The sequence below is a fragment of the Protopterus annectens genome, chromosome 13.part0 (genome assembly GCF_019279795.1).
Source record: "Protopterus annectens isolate FY-2018-M chromosome 13.part0, PAN1.0, whole genome shotgun sequence".
Lineage (NCBI taxonomy): Eukaryota > Metazoa > Chordata > Ceratodontiformes > Protopteridae > Protopterus > Protopterus annectens.
In genome coordinates, this window is record NC_056747.1 from 415,395,477 (window position 1) to 415,416,977 (window position 21,501).

General features: G+C 44.9%; 1 protein-coding gene across 2 annotated transcripts in view; it reads right to left on the reverse strand.

Moving 5' to 3' along the window:
• UHRF1 (ubiquitin like with PHD and ring finger domains 1) overlaps positions 1-21,501 on the reverse strand; it is a 565,933-nt gene that overhangs the window by 308,658 nt on the left and 235,774 nt on the right. For both annotated transcript variants that reach the window (XM_044054049.1, XM_044054048.1), the window contains exons 7-8: positions 4,596-4,782; positions 4,374-4,497 (exon numbers count right to left, since the gene is read on the reverse strand). In XM_044054049.1, the coding sequence (XP_043909984.1) occupies positions 4,374-4,497; positions 4,596-4,782 (311 nt within the window). The remainder of the gene's footprint in view (positions 1-4,373; positions 4,498-4,595; positions 4,783-21,501) is intronic.

Consider the following 21,501-nt stretch of genomic DNA (forward strand, 5'->3'; position numbering starts at 1 on the left):
TTTTTGAAAATAATGCCAGCTTTCCTCCTAAGGGGGCTGCCATTTGAAACCTGGTTGGCATGCGAAGGGGAAGTCATTGGGTTTGCTTTCTGAAGGATTGTGAGTTGTCCTCACCACCTCTGTGTAGGAGCTTGCCATCGTCTGCCTCTATACGATCCTTGGGATTGTCCTCTGCCCCTCGAGTGCCTGTATCTGCCTCTTTGGGGTCTGTCTGTGGCAGGAAAGGACCAGTTTTTGGAAGGCCAATTTCTACTAAAACGTGGGGGTTGAACCTGTAGAAATTCTTTCACAGTTTGCATTGATTTATCCTTTTCCTCCATTTTCCTTAATACCTCCTCAGCATTAGCACCAAATACATCCTTTTGAAGAGGGGCGTCTAGTAATTTAGCTTTGACACGATCAGGCAAGGCTTGTTCCTTGAGCCAGGCATGCCTACGTATGACTGATCCTGTAACAGCAGCTCTACTTGAGGCCTGTAGAGCATCAAAACCATATTGTAAGGTATGCTTACCCACTTGTTCTGCACTACGCATCAAATCCTGCAACTCCAAGTCTGGTTGTTCAGGTTGTGACATTTTACTCTTCAATTGTGATGACAAAAACTGTTGGTATTTTAGCATATGAAACTGACAGTTTAAGGCCCTCATGGATAAGGTAGCAGAGGTATATACCTTTTCCCCCACCTTTCTAAGGATCTGGAATCTCTCTCGGAAGGTAATGGATTTTTGGCAATGGAGGCCTTAACTCCCTTGGGGCCCTGTGAGATGGTTTCTGGGTCAGCAGTATGGCTTTTGTAAAGAAATTGGTGTGAGTCAGGAACCCTGTAGTACCTGTCAGGCTTAACTGGAGCTGGAGGTATAGTCCGGGTTAAGGCAGGCCTCCGAGTAATCATCATCTAGGATGACCAAGACAGGAGGTATAGCCAGAGGTCTATGTTGAGGTAAGAGAAATTCCCTTAGCCTTTTCTTGGAATCTGAATAATCCTGGCCTTCCCAGTGGAAGTATTCCTTTAAGGTATGCAAAGTTTCCCCAAATGAGAAATCCTCAGGGGGGATACAGAAGGGATGGACTCCACCGCATCAGAGTCTTCAAAAGGGGAGTAAGAATGTTCCTCAGAGTGCTCTGAAATAATGGAGCCCTGATCAGAGGAGGGGGAATCTTCCTCCACTCTGGGCCTTTTGTCCGGTGGGGGCGGAGAACCTCTGATTAGAGTAATTAAATCCTCAGCCATTTTAAGCATCTGTTTCTTAGGCATGGGGCCTGGAGATGGGCCCTGTGTAGCTGGTCTCGGAGTGTATGGTTGCTTTAGACTTTGTGAAAGCCTTGGAGAAAGAAGAGGAAGGTCTGAAGACACCTTGAGTGGATGTGGACCTGTCCACATTCTGAGTTTCAACGCCAAGAGTGGCTTCGGTATCTGTAGTCGGGGTGTGGGCTGAGGAGCCCGCAGCCTCGGGCACAGGAGACACCGTCAAAGGAGTGTAGTCTGTAATCAGGGGCTGCGTAGGCGCCTCACTGAGAACCGGACCACGTGTAGTCGGCTTTGGCGTGGTGTCGGTAGAGCCCGCGGGCCTCGTGTGTCTGTCCTTGTCTTTGCGTTTTTAGACAAAACCGGAGTCGGAGTATCCGACGACATAGTATAGTTAAATGCTTTCCCAAAATAATGCTGGGCGAACTCCGCCCGACGCTTAATAGTGCGTTTGTTGAATGTAGCACAAAAGCGACAGACAGACGTCGTGGTCTGGGCCTAAACAAGGTATACAGAGGGAATGGAAATCCTTATGCGGTATTTGCTTCCCACAAGAAATACAATTATTAACTTTGTCTGACATCGGTCTGAAGCAAGAAAAGTTTCCCCAACGGGGTACTTAGCTTTTAAGAAGACTTCGGTATCCAAATTTCGTAATTTCAGGAGCTGGCAGACCGGCACTTGCGAACTGCTTCTGCTTCGGGCACCGCGCGGCAAGAAAGACTGAAGAAAATGGCGTTGGCTGGTTCCTTTATACCCCTGTCGCACTGACGTCAGGGAAGAAGCGACAACCGACGCTGGACCTAGACTTTGGAATTCGGCCGACCGAGGACCCGCCTGACGGCAGGAGAACCCATCTGTTATGACTGCAGCTGTATGCACGATGAACATCAAGTCAGATCAGAGCCGCTCAGGGTAATGGCTGGCATCAAGGTACAAGGTGCCATCGGCACTGACCCCTCAATGCCAAGGGGCCTTGGACCCAAATACTCAAACAGGGGTCGGATCAGATTAAAAATATATACACCAAGGAAAAAGTAATGAATGTTAAAAAAACATCTGGCAAGGGCAATTCAAGAAAAGGTTTACAGGCATGGACCCTAAATGGTAAACATGTTACTTTTCCAGTTTAGAAAGCAGTTGAAAACCAATACTCCAGCAATAAAAATCACGACAGAACAATGTTCAAATAGTGGTTAGGTTTTTCAGCATTTTTATGCGGGCCTATATTTTTTCACCCTAGCAATTAGTAAACAAAACCAAATGAATGCACATGCATACACTGAAAAAAAAAAAAAAGTTAAATAGGTCTTCAGTGTTCCCAAGATTTTAGTTAGGTAAACAGCCTATATCACTTGGGAGTCACACCTATACCATCACACTTCTGTGGAAGGCAAAGCAACCAGACCTGATGGCCTGACAACCAGTGGGTGTAAAACATCTAAAGATGCATTAAAAATTTCACCTTTACTATTCTAGGAAATGTTTAACACTGGCACAATTCTACATTCTTTAAAATAGTCCAAAAGCACAGGGACACTAAAAACCAAAAAGAGTGAGCACCTAAAGATAGGAAGTTACAGTGTAAGCTCTCAGATAAATATTTGAATCAGTATTTATGACCAGATGCTGTTCAGCAAGACACAGCCATAGCTCACCTACAACTAACTTGCCAAAGTTTTTTTTTTTTTTTGAAAGGCCATTTGAAAATGGCTCACAGAGCTCCAGTAACATCCACACAATTCTTGTGCCCCAGCCCATACATCAATAAATGGTTAAATTTGAGAAAGTCTACTAAGTGTAAAAGTTGGGATTATGCATGGCTTATGAATGTCGCTGCAGTTTTCTTCCTTCCCTTCCTCCTCTGTATTCCCTTCCTTTCCTCACCCCCCCCCCCCAACCTCCACACCACCTTATTCTTTGACCGTTAAGCCTCATTTCCAATGTCTGTAGAAAGGCTAGAACTTTGAGGGATAATTTGTACTACACCCGGGCACGGGAGGTTGAACATCTTTTCCATTTCCATAACTCTGCAGTTCTGACATCATGAAGATGCTGGGTTCCTAAACAATTCTTCGCCAGGAGATAAATTGAGCAACTCTTCTTATGTATTAAATGACTGGCTGGATCCTCAGATAAGCATGATGCCCCAGTAGAGGGTGCCCTGAATGCTACAGCAAATGCATCATACTGGCACTGTGCATTTCTCCACTCAAGTCAAACAGGCGATCCCTCACAATTTTTGACTTCAGAATTTAATTTTTAAAATCCTCAAAGCTTGAATTATGCATTTTTTTTAAATGGCAGCCTTGGTGTTTGGTCATGAATGCATGTCCATTAATAGCTATGAAGGCCAAGGTGACAATTTTCTAAATCTATTTAGCTCTCAGTCTTCCTTATTAGGAGAAGACACCAATTTGCTATACTCCACTGTAACCACAGAAGCAGGCCTAAAAAGGGTCTCTTATAAAAAAGACTGGGTATATTGAACTAAACCAAATCATACCATTTGAGAGTAAGGATTTAGAATTGGATTCCAAAATTCACAAGAACAGAGAGAACTGCAATATATTCTCTTTGCATCAGACATTTCTTTACTTCTCTTGTTCCAAGTGCTTCCTCATCATGAACATTTCATGAAAGGACAGATCACCCAGCAGTGACTTAAAATGGCTGCTATCTCAAACAGGGAAGAGTTTGGTATCCTAAGTTAGATCTCCCTCCTACTCGGTTATAACATTTCTAGATGGTGAAACTTCTCTTTTTAACCTGCTGTGTTCAGCAGCATTAAGTGGAGAATGCAACAGCCTGCCGCTATAAGCCTACTTGTCTCACACTCCAGTAAAAGCAGGTTTTACTGAGATGATGTGCCCTAGGAAGACACGGGTGTTGGTAAGCATAGAGCCATGGGCAAGGGGATGCCATAAAGAACACGAGCAGAGTGCGTTTTGACCAGGCTTTTCTTAGCAAATCTATAGTACTCTGCTGGTGTAAATATTACAAGTCACTCTGCTAAGTAGTGAGCCAAACAGTAAGAAACTAAACCTACTACTACAAAATCATTAACACAGGTCATGGCATGGTCTACCATTCATCTCAAATACCAAAGCTTTTATGTAAAAGTTACCTTGCCCCAGTCCCTCTGGGAAGCAGAACTGGCAGATGCCATTTTTGCTTTCTTTTTGCTTTCTTTTAATTTCTCACCAGCCAGGACTACCTCAGAAGTGTCATTCCTACAATCTGGACAGTACCTACAAAAAGGCAAGAATAAAGTTTAAAGGGCGTGTGAAGAATCAGTTAAGGACATGCTGCTCTAAGATCACTAAAAAGCCTTCAAGGAGCTACTTACCAGTCATCATCATCAGGGATTTCAGTGAGTGGCGGATCAAGGCAGTAGGTATGGAATGCCATGTCACATTCGTCACACAACAACTGTTTGTCAGGATCACCTTTCCCACCACACACATGGCAAGCACACATCCTGCAATTCTTCTTTGGGTTATCCTTACAGTGTTTACATTCGGGCCCATTCTGTCCTGAAAATAAGAAAATATAAGCCAACATGTTAAGTCCAGTGGATGACAGTATCACACACTATAAAGAGCAGATATGCTTGCACAGTACAAAGCCAATTAAGAAAAGTGGAAAGCCAAATTGCATACAAAACCCATTATAGCAATCTTAAAACAAATTTACCAATAATAACAGATTAACCAAAAACGGCTACACTACTGCCGTATTAAATCCCACGGCTACACTACTGCTGTATTAAATCCCCAGCTTAAAAGCCATTAGCAGGTTGAATGGCTCAAGAAGCCAGGATGAGAGGTCACTTCCCCTCAGATTTCTCACCAACTGCCAGTTAAACATCCAAGCACTGTTATGCAAAAGCAATGTTAGCCTAAAAATAACTAGCAACTCCTCTAACCCTACATTAAAGAACAGGATTAACATACTCATTAATGCGGAATGAATACCATTTCAGTCAGACTGAGAATGGGAAACTACTCATGGGACAAAAATCAAAAAGGTAGTGTAATGCACCATTCCTAGACATGTCTCCCTTCTTCGGCTGACTAACTGCTCCCAGTAGATTTGAGAAACAAGATTTACATTTCCAGAGCTTATGCAGCAAAGGATGATTTTACCAGAAAAAAAAGTTTTTTTTCCTTGAGGATTTAATGGGTATACCACAGTCCTTGCAGGAAAAAAAAAAATAGTAGGATGTCAAGTATAGGCCAAAACCCAGTAACCAAAAGGGATAAACTGGTATGTATGCATGTTGGCCTCAAAGTGAATGCAAGTGGAAACCAGCAAACAGCTCAGCAAATACTACAGAAAAAGCACACACTAATCAAAACTCATGGCGCTGCTCCTCATCTGTTTGACATCAATCACCAAGTGCGGAACTAAAGATGGCACACCTTGAAAATGGTCTTTGCCAGTATCACTACAAAAAGTTGTCCGAAAACAAAACCTCATGAAAAAATCTAACAGCTTCAACAGACCTTGACCCCACCTAGGTACCTTAAATCCCTTCTACCTTACAGCAGGCGTGGATAAAGTACAGTTGTACATGTTCTACTCATCTAATAGTAGACATCAGTTCAGGCTTTTGGTTCTACTTGGCACCAAGGTACAGAAGCAAGAATGGTCTGAAACCAACTAAATACCAAAACAAAGCCAAACAAGGTTTAATACCATTGGACTATATATAAAATAAGAGGGATGGTGTGTAGGTGCTACCACTAAGGCAGTGTGAAATGCAAACAGACTGTTGCAGGGAAGTAGGACTTGTGTTACTGTACTATGTTCATTATTCACACCGTCTCAGGGGCTCTGGGTAAATTCCCAAAGCTTACCCTACCTGAGAGGAAGAGGAATAAGGAGTCAGGAACCCCTGAAGAATGGCCCTCACAAAGCTTGCTCTAACTTAAGAGCACAAATTTTAGTAATGAGAGGCTCAGATTGTTTACACTAAAATGCTTCTAGAACCCACTCCTTTAATACATGTCAAAGAGGATAAGACTCTAGTGGAATGTGCTTTAACCATGCCTGGAACAGCTGTGAGCATCACAAAACAGTAGTAGAGGACAATCAACAAGCAATCACAACTTAGAGAATGACCCCTCAATGCCACAATAGGAAATAAACCAACGGTGGCTTTCCCAAGGTGCTTAGTTCGTTTAAGATGGTATCGGAGCTGCCCATGTACATCCAACATATGCAGAATCTGCTATTCCTTGTTTTTAGGTTTGGGGGATTGATGACTTGAGTCTGGCTAAATTTAGAAATGTTTGGCATGAAAGTAATTAGTGCACAAAACAATCCTGTCCTTGTGAAAAATCAGGTAAGGCTGGCACACCAGCAAGGCATGTCTCTGAGCTGCAAGCTCTCATGAATTCAGAGCAATAAGCAAACTAGTTTTCTAAGTTATGAACTAGAATCAGCCTGAACAGCAGGTTCAAAAAGGACACCAGGTCAATTTTTCAAAAACAAACTTGAGATTCCAAAGGAGGAGGAATTTGCTTTTGAGTGGGTAAAGTGCAACACTGCTTTCATAAGCTGTTTGACCACAAAAATGACAGGAATCCATGAGCAGGCAAACAGATGGCTGCAAGATGCACAAGATAAGCCATTCTTACATAGCTCACACATTACAAAACCAGAGGGTTAGCTGCAGGTTTTCTTGCCTCCAATACCGGTTGCACATCCTTATGAAAAAAGTGCCTAAAAGGTAGCAAGACAGAATAGAAATGGTTTTAAATTAGGGTGCACCAATCACCCCTGACACTGCATAAGCATATCCAGAGTGTAGGTAAACTTGTGATAATTGTCCTTTGCCAATTTCATTAAAAAGGGGAAGCCAACTTTTCCTGAAACAATAGGGAGTTACCACAATGACAGTTGGCAATTTCTTCGAAATGTTCAGTAGTACCTTGGGTATCGGAAGAGCATAAATGAACATTTCCTTCCATGGGAATGAGAATGCTTCTGTCCTCCAACCATGGTTCCAAGGATGCCTTGAACAGAATTCCCCAACTTTTTTGGAAGTAGGCAAACAATTATTTGAAGTGCTCAAGTGCTCCCCACACCTGATCAAATCCAAGCAGACCTCTGCCTTAAATTTCCATTCGTAATGATCCATCGTGGATCTGCTTAGCTGTCACCGTTTTGCTCCAACAGACTGTAGGACACCTGAAGAGTCGGAACACAAGACTAGCTCTCAGGGAATAACTAGCAGCCAACTAAAGGGGTTGGACTGTGTACCCCTTGTATGTTCAGGGACCACAACTGTGGTGTTGACTGACCAATAAAGAGGGGGAGAGAGGGAGGTCTCCACAATAACTCCTTTTGGGTACCAAAAAATGATAGTGGAGTAAAATCCTTGATTTTGTGGTGCAGAAATTGATTCTTCAACCCCTGCCTGAAACTTGTAAGAGTACTGGTAAAAAACAGACTTGTCTTGTTTGGCAAGTGCAGGATGATTTCCATGAAGGGTAGAGGATTTTCCTGTCCACTATCAAGGGAATCTTCACTGAACCACCACCCACCCTGTACTTGAAGACTATTTGAGAACACAATACTAGGTTGAGCGAAAGCCTGGGAGAAGGGGAAAGGGTAGAAAGGACAGATGTCCAGAGTCTGACAGTCACTCTTTAGCAGAAGGATTTTTTTGGGGAAATGAACCCCTTTCATTTGGCATGGAAGCATTATTCTCCTGCCATTTCCTCTTGGTACCCTGATTCTTGTTAGACTAGATTTTTTTTGTGGGGAGAACCTGGTAATATGAAACATTACAGACATCCCCTATGCATCAATGCACCTCTATCATCCTATGGTTTGGGAATGTGAAATGCAGCAGGATCAGACAAATCCAAAAAAAGTTAGAGCATTGAAAATTTTATTTTTTTAATACTCAAACATTCTGATTATGTAACAGAGCATACCTTCGCAATACAACAGAAATAGCTGCATTTCTAGAAATGGTCAGCACCTTCAAAGTAGGTTTCAAAACTTGAGTCACATTAGAAATACTCAATGAAACGCTTCTGTTCAGCAGGCAAAGACGCAGCAAAATAATATATAAACTGTAAGCACACTGCAATGTAAAATTTCCATGTGAAGCCTTAATTTTATATTCTAAAAGACTAAAATTAACTAGACTGAGCCACCTTTTTCCACCAGAGATTTTAACCACTTGCCAATTTATCCGATGGTGTTGAGATAGTAGTCAAGGGTCTCTTGTTATAGCTGGCAGCTGGAGAAATCACAGTTGGGTCAGCTGACAAAGGAGCAAGAGCTCCAAGATAACAGCAAACTTCTTGCATTTCCTGACAGCCTTATTAGGCAGTGGTTCACTAGCCAAAGTAGTTTTACATGCAGTTTTACAGACCTCCAAGGCCAGTAACAGAGGAAGAACAGCCAACACATTTGGAATCTCCTCATTAGGATCAAACTGCCAATCTCTGGCATAACCCTAGATTGCTTCCAGTCAAACATCTCTAAACCTAGCTAGGATCTGGGGAAGGGTGAACATTTGCTTGGGTTTTTGAACATGTCCACCTTCCGAAGGATCAGACTGGATGAACTTAACCCTCACTACTGTCTGCAGAGTTCCCATCAAAAACTGTGGTGGTAGACCATCTCCAGAGAAGACAGTCTCCCATAGTCATTCTGAATAGGAACATAGCCTTAAAGATCAGCCAAATGTAACACACCCTTAGCTAAGGGAACCACATCCTCCAAATAACCTGAATATTTTGAGGTGGTTTATTTCTTCTTAATATGAACTACACTAGAGTAGTAAACATTATGCCTGGCAAGGGGACTCTTAGCTTGGACCTCTCCTGCATCCAAGGGTTTGGTTCTCCAGTATCTAGAATGGGTAATGCAATAGCTCCAGAGGTAGTGTCATACCCCCATACCAAAAAAGGACCATCGGCACACACCAGCAGGTAACTGGGAGAAAGGTAAATGGTCTGCTGGCCAGCATAAAGCAACACACATTCAAAGAAGTTATGTACTCACCATAACATTCCATGTGTTGTTCCATCTCGCTTTCATTCTTCACCGATTGGCTCTGATGTGGCCATTTGCAAAGCTCGAGGTTTACCAGTAGCTCGAGATCAAGCCCCTTATCCCACGATGCACTGCTGGAATGACCTCAGATCTCGTTTGCTGCATGTACTATAGTCATGTAATTGGACTATCCCTCCCATGCAGAGGAAAAACTGAGCAACCAGAATGAGACCAACCTCTAGGTCAACTATCAGCCACGTGGGGGAAGAAGGGTGGGACGTAAAAATGAAGGCGAGATGGAACTCGCATGGAACGTTAAGGTGAGTACATAACTACTTAATTTGAAGTTGTTCAAGCTAGACGTTCATTCTTTACTGATGGGTAGCGTCCCTAGCACCCTCAATCTCCGGTGGCTCACGGGAGTACATTCTTCAGGACCGTAGACCCAAAAGAAGCCCTGTCCCTGGAGGCCTCATCAACTTTGTAATGAGTGATAAAGGTAGGAGGTTTAGACCAAGTGGCTGCAGCACAAATGTTAGAGGCAATTTGGCTTGGAATGCAGAAGATGTAGAAACTGCTCTGGTTGAGTGAGCTTTAATCTTCTGCAGTAAGGGCATTTTACCAGCTGAATAAACAAAGGGGATACAATCAGCCATTTAGAAAGCGTTGTTTTAGCCACTGGTCTACCTTTTCTAGCTTCAGAGAACAGAGCTGGTCTGACTTCCTGATATCTTTTGTTCTGTCCAAATAAAATCTGAGCTGTCTGAACGTCAAGCTTGTGCAGCATATATTCCAATTTATTGGAATGGTTAGGGAAGACTGGTAACTCAATGACTTGGTTGATATTAGATTCTGAACAAACTTTGGGCAAAAAGGAGGGGTTTGTCCTACAAGATACTCTATCAGCATGAAAAATCAAATAAGGAGGGCTGATAAAGCTACTGATACTCTGCGGGTAGAAGTAATAGCTGCCAGAAATATGATTTTCCACGATAAAAATTAGAGATAAGATGAGGCTGGTTCAAATGGGGGAAGAATTATAAGAGGCAGCATAAAATTTAGATTCCAAAGAGAATAAGGAGTTTTCACTGGAGGCGTCATGTGAAAGGTTCCTTTGAGAAAGGCCTTGGACAACTTGGACATTATGCTTATCCAATCAGCTCAGAGATGAAACTTGGATATAGCAGCCAACTGGACCCAAACTGTTGCGGCTGCCGCTCCTTTATTAAAGATAATAGTCAAGAATTCCAATATGGACGCCAAGCGTGCTTGATAAGGATCAATGTTCAATCAGCAGCATATATGGAAAATCATCTCTTCCACTTACTAAGATATAATCTTCTGGTGGACAGCTTATGGAAAGATTAAAGAATCTGTTTTGTCTCATTGGAAAAGTTATGAAGCCTGGCTATGAGGGGAACTGGAGCAGCCAAGCTGTTAGCTTCAGTGACTGCAAGGAAGAATGGAGGTTCCTTGATGGATATGTCAGAAGGTCCAGAACTGGGTCCAGAATCCATGGATCCTCCAAGAGATGATGGTCCTTCCCCAGTGATTTTGCTTTCTGTAGAAATCTGGATATCAACAAAATAGGAGGGAATGCATAGAGGAGGCCCGGGGGCCAATTGTGTATGAGTGCATCTCTCGGGGGTTCTCCAGGAGGGGGGAATAATGGCAAGTAGCTTCTGCATTTCGTGTTGATGCGACTGGCAAAAAGATTGCAGCAAGGCTGGTCCCATTTGCAGAAAATCCTGTCTGCAATCGCTTTCTTGAGGGACCACTTGTGCAACAAGACTACCCTGCTCAGTTTGTCTGCTATCACGTTGGATCTCCCTGGGATGGGCGCTGCCAACAGAAAGCACTGGGAGGATACAGCCCACTGCCAAACTGAGGGCTTCTCAGCAAAGGGGGTAAGATCCGCCCCCCCCCTGCTTGTTCAAGTACCAAACTGACAGTCTAACTGCAATCGTTCCTAGGGGAAGAGACCTGGAAGTACTGCAGCGCCAAAAGTGCTGCTCTCATTTCCAGAACACTGATAAGCAGATGTGACTCTTGATCCATGTGCCTTGGCCAGTCTTTCCCTGAAAATGCCCCTCCCCCCACCCTATCAGGGAAGCGTCCGTGGTCACAGTGGCTATTGGATGGGGTAGTACAAAGGGGTGTCCTATGGTTACATGGAGACGTCAACCACCACTGGAGGTCTCTCTCGCACGCGTTCGTAATTAAAATAGTGCGATTCATTGGAAGTTCCTGATAAGACCATTGAGTGAACAGCAGCCATTGAAGAATCTGCATATGCATCCTTGCTAACTGTATGGCCAAGATCGCTGCAGCCATCAAACCCAAAACTTTTAGAACTTCTGCGGCTGGTGCTCTGTCTTTCAATACCAATGAGCTGACATGCTGGCGAAGGAGAAAGACTACTGGTAGTCGTACAGTGGTGGTTGAAGTGTCCAACTCTGCCCTATAAAAATGATATGCTGCGATGGCGACAAGGCAAACTTTTCTGAGTTGACTAATGCCAAAGTGATTGCAGAGTGTATTCCCTTGCTGCATCAGCTGATGCCTGGTGGTGGAGGTTAAGGAGCTAATCGTCTGGGTATGGAAACACCTGGAATCCTAGATGCCTCAGGTGAGCCGTGACCACTGCCATGCATTTGGTGAACACTCTGGGGGCTGTAGCAAGACCAAAGGGCAGGGCTTGAAATTGATAAGGATTGGCTCCCAGCCAGAAACGCAGGTGATCTCTGGATGGCCTGGCCATTTTTATGTGGCATTATGCATCCTTGAGATCTATTGAGCACATCCAATTGACTTTCCTTAAAAAGGGAAGTATAAACTGTAGCGTGACCACCCAGAACTTCTCTTTCTTAATACTGGAGTCTGCAGAGGTCCAAAATGGGTCTCCAAGTCCCTTGCTTTCTTTGGAACGAAAAATAATCTGGAGTAAGTTCCGGATCCTCTTTGGTCTGCTGGGAGGGCTGGATGACTTTCTAGCAACTTGCGGACCTCTATAATTGCTTGTTCCCTGTAACCGGGTGGAACGTCCGGGATTCTCCTTGCGGGTGGGGATGGAGTGGAGAACGGTATGAAATACCATCTGGAAATAAGTTTGTACCCAGCTGTTTGTTGCATCGTGCCAGACGTCTGGGTACAATAAGCGACCACAGACTGCCTCCAGACCAGGACAGTCAGGCCTCCTTTCAGGAGTGCTGGTAGGGTTGACCAGAGAAGTGATCTGTCACCCTGGTGTTGCAGACCCCCTCTGCCATGAGGATGGCATTTTCCATTATTACTCCCTCCTCTGCTGGGGGGGGCTTCACCACATGTGTCCTGAAAGTCTCCCTGGGCTTTTTGAAGACTCATCTTTCCTCCACTTTGGCCTTTGGGGTAAGGCTGAGTAGGGGGTGGAAAAACAGATTCAGACAGCAGAGTCTTTCCCTCCCTGTTCACACCTGGTCAACGATTCCTTCACTTTAGGCCCAAAGAGAGACGAGCCATCAAAAGGGGTGTTCACGAATGAAGACTTAAAGGGCTCCACGAAGGAACACAAGCACATCCAGGAATGTCAGAGCAATTCCTGTACCCGCTGCCCTACTCACCCCCATCAGCTGCATGTATGACGCATGGACGAGTTCACAGTGGAATTGAGGGTAGCAAGCTGGGCAGGAACTTTATTGGAAGTCTCTGCAGCTACAGTACCCTAAAGAGAATCTCCCAGCTCTTTAAGGAGATCTCTCTGCAACCTAGTGAAATGGGTCAAACAGTTCACGGATCAGAGTGTAAAAGTCGCCGAACTAAACGCGTTTCCCATATCTATCCACAATCCTAGACTCTGTTAGGAGGCTGGATAGACTAGGAAGTCTCAGACATCTTTTTGGTGGCCGCTGCCACCAGCATGGCATCAAGAGACTCCTTTGGACAAAAAAAAAAAAAAAAAAAAAAAGTTTATTTCTGCTCCTGTAGATAAATACTGTTAGGCCTCCGAGAGACAGGCTCCATGGACTCTGGTGAGTCCCACACCCACTGAGACCAGCTGCATGAGCTCATCGTAGGGCAGAGACACAAGAGGTGGAAGGACCCGAAAGCCTTTAGAAATGACTCGTCTTCAGCAGGGCTTTTTGACTGCCAATCACCCCTTTGCTCAAGGATCTCTAGCATCTCTGCAAAGGAGATATTCTCGGAGGGGGATCGTGGGGACCCTTCGGACTCATCCAAGTCAGTGTTAGATGTCAGACTCCCGTGGGGAGTCCAAGTGTCTCCTCTTGCACAATCTCTTCCTGGAAACCTCCTCTTCGGAAGCTTCTGGGGAGGTCTCGGAAGAGCAAGGGCAGCCCTGTGGGGCTACCCGAGGCTCAGGGTCTCTACGCCTAGTCTGGACGATGGAAGCAGAAGCGGACACAGGTGCTTGGGGGAAGAGAAATCAGACCTGGTGTCGAAGTCTTTGGGGACAAGGCTCTCCTCATGGCTTCGAAGGCATTACAGCTTCGAGGAGTGGATGGACCCGAAGGACCCACCAGCCCCTCCCACACTGAGGATGTGGGCTCTGAGACGGAGGTAGGAGCAGAGCTCCTCCAAGCCGAAGCCCAGAGAGGAAGAGTTGGCACCAAGTCGGTGCGACTATCCTCCTTGGACCAGACAGGAGAGAGTGCCAGTTCCTAGAGTCCCCAGTCAGCACAGAGGACATCAGTAGATGGAACTGAGGACACTGGAGCAGGTCTCTGCTCCAAAGGCTCTACGATAAACAGGTTGGCCCACTCTGGCTCCGAAGGTCCAGAACAGCTCAGAGGAGGAGCAGTCAAATCCGGGGTAGTGGTCTTTGGTTCAGACACTAGCAAGGCCTGGGTGCCCATAAGAGCTTCTGCACCAATCGGTCCATATCCAAATCAGAGAGGTTGACAGATCTAGAGGAGTGCACAGACTGTGCTGATTGAAGGAGTGGAGATGCAGGTCTCTCATACCGGCTCCAAAACTTGCGGGCAGGCTCCGAAACAGAGAGACTGCTCAGAGATCTGTGGAGCAGATGTCCCAGAATCTTCCACTTTTTTAAACTTTTGACTCTTTAGATTCCTTGGAGTCCCCTGAAGACTTCAAGGACTTGCTGGCCCCATCCTGGTCACTCAATGCTTCAGAAAAAGGATGCTTCAGCAAGTCTGTCAACTAAGTTCCTTTTCCTCTCCAGTAAGACCCTCGAGGAAAAAGGAGTGGCAAATACTGCAGGACTTCTGCAAATGTACAGCACCTAAGCAATATACACACTGAAAATGGCCATCAGCCACAGACATTTTGCCCGCAGTCTGGGCATTTCTTAAACCCAGACTTTGGGCGCTTGTACTTCTCAGACATCCCAAAACAAATACCTTAGGCTTAAATCAAACAATGCCTCAGGCTTAACAGCAAAAACGCACACACAAAGCCTAAAACTCAGAATATACTATGTAGGACCACACCTACGCTAAAAGTAGAACAAGCCTAGAGAACAGCCACATTTACAGATACAACTGCAAAAAAAAATTACACACACTAACAGCCAAAAGGAAAGGGGCCAACGCTAGCCAAGTGTTAAATATAAAAGTTAACTAGGCCAAACACGAGGTCACTACAAACTACTAAATTATGTAGATAATACAGCACGGAAAGGGGAGCTTGTAAGAAGCTACACAAACTACTCTAACTATAGAATAGAAACATTTTTAGAAATAACTTGCGAACACTCATTTTGAAGACAAAATTGGCTCGAGCAAACTGGAACCTCTGATCCGTGCCACGGCAAACTAGATCAGAGGTAATTCCAGCAGTGCATCATGGATAAGGGGCTTGGTCTTGAGCTACTGGCAAACCTCGAGCTTTGCAAATGGCCATAATCTGAGCCAATGGATAGTCTCCGAACCCATCAGTAAAGAAAGAAAGGGGGAAAAAAAAACCAAAACTCACTGTTTTGTTTATAACAAAAAATATAAATCTGCAGAAAAAAGGCATCATGATCAGAAAGAAGGCGGTCCCACATGTGATGTCACAACAATGGCACAAAAATGGTTGGGATGCGGGCAGACTGGGTGGGGTTGTGGGAGGTACAAGGGTTGTGGCCTAACTTCAGTTTTAGTCACAACAAAAGGTGGCATCCCTAAATCAAATGGAAACCTTTTTAAGGAGGCATAAAAAAGTATTTACTGAGAGATTTCCTTACCAGAAATGATTTGCCACATAGTGCAAATGTGTGTTAAAAATCACAACTTAAAAACCGGCTACAGCAGTGCTACTCAGAAGTTAAAGATCATTTATGAAGGACAAATGTGGCATTTTCCTGTCAGAACTTAAACATGAAGTAGAGACATGATTAAACTGTGGCTCTGTATACACGAAGCAGTCCCAAGTGTTCAACTGACCACATAACTTTTCTAACAAGTGTTCTACGACTTCTGATACTATTTTCCTTGCACGCTTGAAGACCCACAACTGCAAAAACAGTTACAATTACAAGAGAAATCAACAGCAGTAGTAAAGATTAAAAAGTTAAACAAAAAGGAAAACTAATTTCATCCAATACACACACACACACACACACACACACACACACACACACACACACACAGACACACACACACTTAGTTGAACATTGCATCCAAAACTTCACATACAGCAAATACTTCTACAAAACATTTGCTACAGGAGTGGTGGGGGGGCACCACCCATACCCCTTACTTAACTAGATTCACAGGTGCACAATCATGGAGAAAGGAAATTCCGCACAGTGAAATCACTGTTTGAGTACACAAAGTTCTGGAGATAAAGTGAGAATTAGCAAGGTCTAAATACTGAACATTAACTTGCATTGTAATTCCTATGATCCAAAACCACATTACCAGTGATTTTCTATAACCTTAGACATTTTTTCTATCAAATGCAATTCAGTTGCGTGTGTTTGCATATGCACACTGTGCATAGCCAAATATGCTTGTGTGTGGAGTACCTTGATCAGGGAAAGCATTTCTCATACTTATGTGCTTGTGTTCCTGGTCTCCCACAGACACTACTTTTATCCCTCCTGAACACTGCGACACAAGTCTGAGGTGACTGCTTCGGAAGAGAAAGCTACATGGATTTAAAAACCGCTGTAGTCTCCAGCAAGAGATTTCTCTGACAAACCTCAGCAATAGGATCTGAAAAAACAAAGGGGTGCAGGTGCTGGGACCAAGAAACTTCAGATACCACCGTACTAGTCTTGCCAGTGGCACGAGACTCAGAAGCCATGAGACCAAAAATCCCAAGGTATTCCTTGCAGTGACCCAAGTCCGAGTGGAAAACCTGAGAAAAAGATCCAAATACAAGACATTTGGAAACTTAGAATCCCTTGGGTTGGGTTTTCCTGGCCTCCTGCATGATGGACGGCACTTCCTCAGTGTAGCCGTGTCTGAAGGGGAGTAAATGTTTTTATCACCCAGAGGGTTAAGTAAAGCATCTCCAAGTGTGGATGAATGAGAGTTCCATTCTGTTATGTGAGCAGGTCCACCTTGTGGGGCAACTTGTGGTAATTGCCCTTGGTGAGGAATCGAAGGGGGAACCAATGCTGCCTTGGCCAATAGGGAGTCACCAGCAAAATTTTTGGCATGTCCCTCCCGATTTTCAGGATGACTTTCTGAATGAGAAAAGGGAGGGAAGGCATACAGAAACAGTCCCTTCCATGAGATGGTGAAAATGTCCACTTTTCAAGCTAGTGGGGAGGGATCCTTGGCACAAAAGATCTTCAATTTTCTCTTCTGGGGGGATGCAAATAAATCTATTTGAGGTATGCCCCATTGGTGGACAAGGTCTAGGAATACTTCTGTGCAACATCCATTTGTGATGCAGAGATAAAGATCTGCAGAGCATCCGCTTGGTGGTTGTCCTAGGATGAAATACAGACTGCCTGCAGTGATATGCAGTTCCAAGATGCTAATGGTCAAAACTGGCATTGCTAGCCCAGCAGAGCAGGTATGACATGCCCCCCCCCCCCATTTGCTGATGTACACAGTACAATGGTGTTGTCCATGAAGATTTTATGGGGCCTGGTTGCAAGAGGGGGAGAAAAGCATGGAGGGCTAGCTCAAATGCAGTCATCTCCCTTATGCTGATGTGTTTTCTTAAGAGTGATGGTTGCCATAGGGCTTGCACCTTGATGCCATTCTGTTTTTAACCATGGAAGGAAGGGTATTTGGTATTTTAGTGGAGGACTGTGTTGGGATCACACATTTTTTAGGTACTACTAAAACTTCATGTGCATCCTGGCTAGTGGCATAGGTATGGTGGCTGCCCCAAGGCCCAGTAGGAGCATAAAATGCCTGGCTAAGTTGTTGACCTAGAGGAGGTTCTGGAAGTGGTTGATAAGGGAAGTTAACTTGTCCTAAGGGGAGGAAAGCCTTCATCAGGTGTGTTCTGCATCCCAGGAATGTTTTGTCCTGGGCTGGGGAGAGATGATTTTAGGAGGTTGAGTACGAATCCCAACCCCAGGGGCAGAGACATGAACAGATGATTTTTGAGGGAGTTTTCCAGTTCTGCAAGGATGAGAATGTCATCCAGGTAGGGGTAAATTTGAATGCCCTTGGTCTTGCAGTAGGCTATGGCTGAAGCTAGGCACTTTAAGACCCTTGGTGCAGTGGATAAATCAAGGGGCAAGGCAGTAAACTGAAAGTGCAAACATGGCCCAGGAAAACCTGGGTACTTCCTGTGGTTTTGATGTATGGGAATGTGGAGGTAAGCCTCCTTCAAGTCCAAAGTGGCCATGAGTGCCTTGGGTGGCAACAGTGGAAGCAGGTTTTGAAGGGACAGCATTCTGAAGGAAAGGACTTTCAGAAAAAGGTTTAAGAGGAATAAATCCAGGATTGGCCTCCAAGGGCAGTCCTTGGCTGATACCAGGAATAACTTGGAGTAGAAACCTTTTCCTTCTTGGCTTGGTGGAACAGATTCTATAGTTCCCTGAGCAAGAAGGTCCTGGATAATGTGAGGAATTAGATTAAGTTGGTTCTTGGATGGAAAGGGAATGCCCTGTGGTGTGGGTTTTTCTTTCGAAGACAGGAAATATCCTTTTTCTACTGTGGCCAGGACCCAGTGGTCTGAGGTGACTTCTTTCCAGAGGGGCAGGCAGTGAGAGGCGCAAGACAGGGGAAGGAGTTTGAGTCGCGCATTACTGTTATTTCTGCCCTGAAAGGGCTGCCTGTTGGTGGGCTGAGAAGGAGCTGTCCCAGAGGATTATTTCCTTGTCCCTTTTCTAGGTCTGGAAGATGAAGAGCTGGCTGGGGAAGGGGTTCTGACGAAGGTCTTTGCAGGATAATTTCTGTAACATTTTGGTATTGGGGAGACCAATGTTTTACATCTTTGGGTTCTTCACTCTTCTCCTGCAGGTTCTTAAAACAGGTCTGCAGACCGTTTCCTCAAACGGGAGGTTATTATCCAGGGGTGTATCCAAAAGTTTAGACTTGGTCTTCAGGCAGTCGCTGGAGCCTAAGCCACGAGTATCTGCATAGCACACCTGCAGATGCAGCAGATATAGCAGAGGCCTCTGCTGCATCATAACTGCACTTTACAGAATGCCTAGCAACTTGAGATGCCAGGGACAGTTTAGATGCCATTTCTATCTCGTTAGGGGAGTCAGGCAGGGAGGACAGTAGGGATGAAGCCTGCAATACCAAATCTAGAACATATTTCATCATATGGGTCTCATAGTTAATTGCCCTAAATGCTAGAGTGGAAGAGTTATACATCACCTTGCCCTGCCTGTCCATTACCTTGCTATTCTTGCCAGAAGGCAGGAGTAGAGGATGGAACAAGTAAACTGTCTGGGGCCACTATCAGAGCAGGGTCTACCAAAGGGGGCTTTACAAGAAATGGTCATCTGGGACCTTATAGAAACTATTCGGTCTCTTGGGAACAGGTGGTAGTGAGTCAGTGTTGAGCGTGAGGAGAATGCATCGAGGTATGCTGGAATCACCGGAGGAATGGCTGAAGGGAAGAGTGATTAAACCTGGAGCAGCTCAAAATACCTTTTTTAAAATTACTGTCATGTGGATTGTATCCCATTTAAAATACTCCATTTTTGAGACAGTCTCTCCAAATGTAATGTCCTCAGGAGGGGAGTCTCCCTCAATGGAATCCTCATCTGGGGAATAGTATTCCAAGGGGAAGCTATTTGGGATGAGCAAATGACTTATCCGAGGAGTATGAAGCTTCTTCCTCCCATGAAGCTTCTTCCTCCCATGAAGCTTCTTCCTCCCATGAAGCTTCTTCCTCCCATGAAGCTTCTTCCTCCCATGAGAGGGAAGGATAGAAGTAGCTGAAGCAGGTCTTGGGCTTAGTACAGGCAAGGTGGGTGCTGAGGAGGCTGAAGACCTGCAGCAAAGACTGAAAAGGAATGCCAGTCTGGTTGTTCTTCTGAAGGAGCAGACAGATGTTTGGTCTTGTTTACTTTTTGAAAGGAGTTGATTTAGTAGAAGCTGTGGGCCTAGTTTCAGGGATCGGGCCTAAAGGGGAGGAATCTGAATCCTGGATGAAGGAAGGTAGTTCAGTGCAGCCTGGTTCCCCCTAGACTTCGGCAATAGCAGATGTCTGGATAGCCTCCATAGATGTGCCTACTGGTACTCTGGAAGCAGCTTCCTCAAGGGTAGTTACAAAATTAGTATGTTCTAGCCGACATCCCTCAACCCCCTATATCAGAGTTTGGCAGGGCATCCAGAGGGGCAGAAGCAACAGGCCTTAAGACTTCTTTGGCAGTTCCACCTGGGCAGCAGACTCCAGATCCATTCTTATCACTAACTCTTTAGCCTCCGATTCTAAAGACAAATTGAGGGAAGCCAGATAGCTTCTACGAGTTTTGTGAACAAACCACCTGGCAGATAGTACAGGAGGTATGATGGTGTTCCCGGCCTAAACAGAACAAGCAAAGATCATGGGAGTTTTTAGTGCAAAATTTGACTTCCGCATCTACATTTCCCCTTCCTAGCAGACATTGGCTAAGTACAGGCAACCTAAGCTCAAGCGAAAATAAGTACTCCCCAATGGGGTACTTGACTTTAGACATCTTGAAGTAGAGGAGCGATGCGATCGATGATGTTAGACTGGCAGAAAAGTTCTGAGGTCTGTGCGTGCAGACATCACATTCAACACCCCTTGGTTTATGGTCCTGCATGTGACATCAGACACACTAGCAGCAACCAGGCTTAAGCTTTTGTATAGCAGACATTTGGGTCGCCCGAGGTGGAGGATCCCACAGTAAAGAATACTGCAACATGATAATAGGACATCTACTTGATCCAATGAACCCCTTTTTGATGGTGGCAGTGGTGTGCCTAAACAGATTTTAGACACCACTTTAATCTTCCTTATGTGGAGTCAGACAAAACGCATCATTTGTCTAATGGAAACCAAGTACCTCAGGGAGCTCAATCTCCCTTGCAAAGGTCAAGTTTAGAGGAAGGGGACAGTAAAGAATAGTTGTGCAAAATCTTACCATAACCATAGATGTCCTTTTCCATATTGCAGTACTCTTATTGTGGTATCCTCTTCCTCAGGCAACCTGAATGTCCGGCTGCAATGCAAAATCATAAGCCTGGTTGCTGCCAGGTGCTTAGGACGTCACAAGCAGGGCCATAAACCAGGGTCCTTAAATGTGACATTTGTATACACAGACCTCAGAAATGACTGCCCAGTTGGACAATACTCTAGTACCAAAGGGATGCCATCTAGACAGGGTAAATGTAATGCAGGGGGTTAGGTAGGTGTGAAAAATACTGCAACATGGAAGGACATCTATGGTTATGGTAAGATTTTACACAACTATTCTAGTCCTATTCCCATGTTGCAGTACTCTTACTGTGGAAGAGTGCCACAGCTCAAGAAGAGGGAAGGGTAGTGGAAGAAGTTGCAGATTCCAGGAATCCATGCAGGATTGCCCTTGCAAATCCTGCCCTGGCTCTGGAGACCTGGTCCAATTTAATGTTTGCTGAAGGTATGCACAGAGGACCACGTGGCTGCCTTGAGAGCGGTAGTGGTGTTCAGGCCTTTGAGGAAGGCCCCAGAAGAAGCCACAGCTTGTAGAATGTGCCTTGACCCCATAAGGTAAGTGTTTGCCATGATAGGAGTAGCAGGAGATAGTTTCCCTATCCAGGAGGAAATAGTTTGTTTACTGCCTCGCCCAGGGCCCTGGGGTGGCAGGACAGAGCCGACTGATGATTTTGTCCAAATAGAACCTTAATTGACTGTGGACA